This window comes from Austrofundulus limnaeus, unplaced genomic scaffold (genome assembly GCF_001266775.1).
Source record: "Austrofundulus limnaeus strain Quisiro unplaced genomic scaffold, Austrofundulus_limnaeus-1.0 Scaffold2678, whole genome shotgun sequence".
NCBI classification, from domain to species: domain Eukaryota; kingdom Metazoa; phylum Chordata; class Actinopteri; order Cyprinodontiformes; family Rivulidae; genus Austrofundulus; species Austrofundulus limnaeus.
Window position 1 is genome coordinate 1,607 of NW_013955080.1, and position 960 is coordinate 2,566.

The 960-nt window shown below is 44.3% G+C and overlaps 1 protein-coding gene across 1 annotated transcript in view; it reads left to right on the forward strand.

Annotated features, from left to right (window-relative positions):
- The first annotated feature begins 228 nt into the window (after positions 1 to 228).
- The window catches only part of cth (cystathionase (cystathionine gamma-lyase)), an 11,395-nt gene continuing 10,663 nt past the window's right edge, over positions 229 to 960 (forward strand). The window contains exon 1 of the mRNA XM_014000078.1: positions 229 to 492. Within this exon, the coding sequence (XP_013855532.1) occupies positions 244 to 492 (249 nt within the window). The 5' untranslated portion in view covers positions 229 to 243. The remainder of the gene's footprint in view (positions 493 to 960) is intronic.

The following is a 960-nucleotide window of genomic DNA, read 5'->3' on the forward strand; positions in this document are numbered from 1 at the left end:
TCTGAACCAGTTTCTTAGTATTACAAAAATAAACTCGATCTGAGCCACCATCGTGTGACACAGGAGTCGTTGCATCAGATGCAGCAGAACATAGGAGGAACGCAAACAACGTGCTGTCGTCTCACAAACCGGACGCCCCCATTCATCAGCCAATCACAGCAGCCCTCTGCTCCTCGGTGAGCGCTGATTGGCTGAGAGGGACGAGCTCTCCCCATCATTTCCCCTTTTCACCAAATATCGGTAATGCGGACTCAACCTGAGCACACAGGTCCGGCTAATTTGGACCGGAGGGGRGCGAGCGAGACCATGGAGCCGACGAACGAACGAGACGAGCACCGCGGCGTGTTTGCCGGCTTCCGCTCGGCTTTCAAATCCTTCGCCACGGATGCTATACACGTCGGCCAGGAGCCGGAGCAGTGGTCGTCCATGGCCGTGGTTCCGCCGATATCCCTGTCCACCACCTTCAAGCAGCACTCACCGGGAAACCACGCCGTAAGTAGCCCGGTTATTTAGAGCTGAGGAGGGAGGGAGGACCGGACGGAAACACATCTTAATAAATCAGCTCTAAAATAACTAAAATATGTTATAATTTATGAAAAAAGAAGAAAAACTCACATTCAGCATTACTGTAGTAAACCCTACATTTTAACAACGGAGGTCAAGCTAATAAAGAAATTGATGTGTTAGCTAGATATAGCATTAGTTTATTTTAATTTTTACTTATTTTACTGTAAAAAGGGCGTTATAGACCAGTGGTTCCCAAACTTTGTATCTTCTGACCCACAAAATATTCATGGCAAAAACTTGTGACCTCAAATATTACTGGTCTGAGTACACAAACTTTGTTAATAACCCTAAAAACACAGGCCTTTTGACCATCTAAACAGCTTGTACACAAATATAAATACTTATTTATAGTTATTTTGTGTTTTTGTAATAATTATAGGGAAAATATTATAT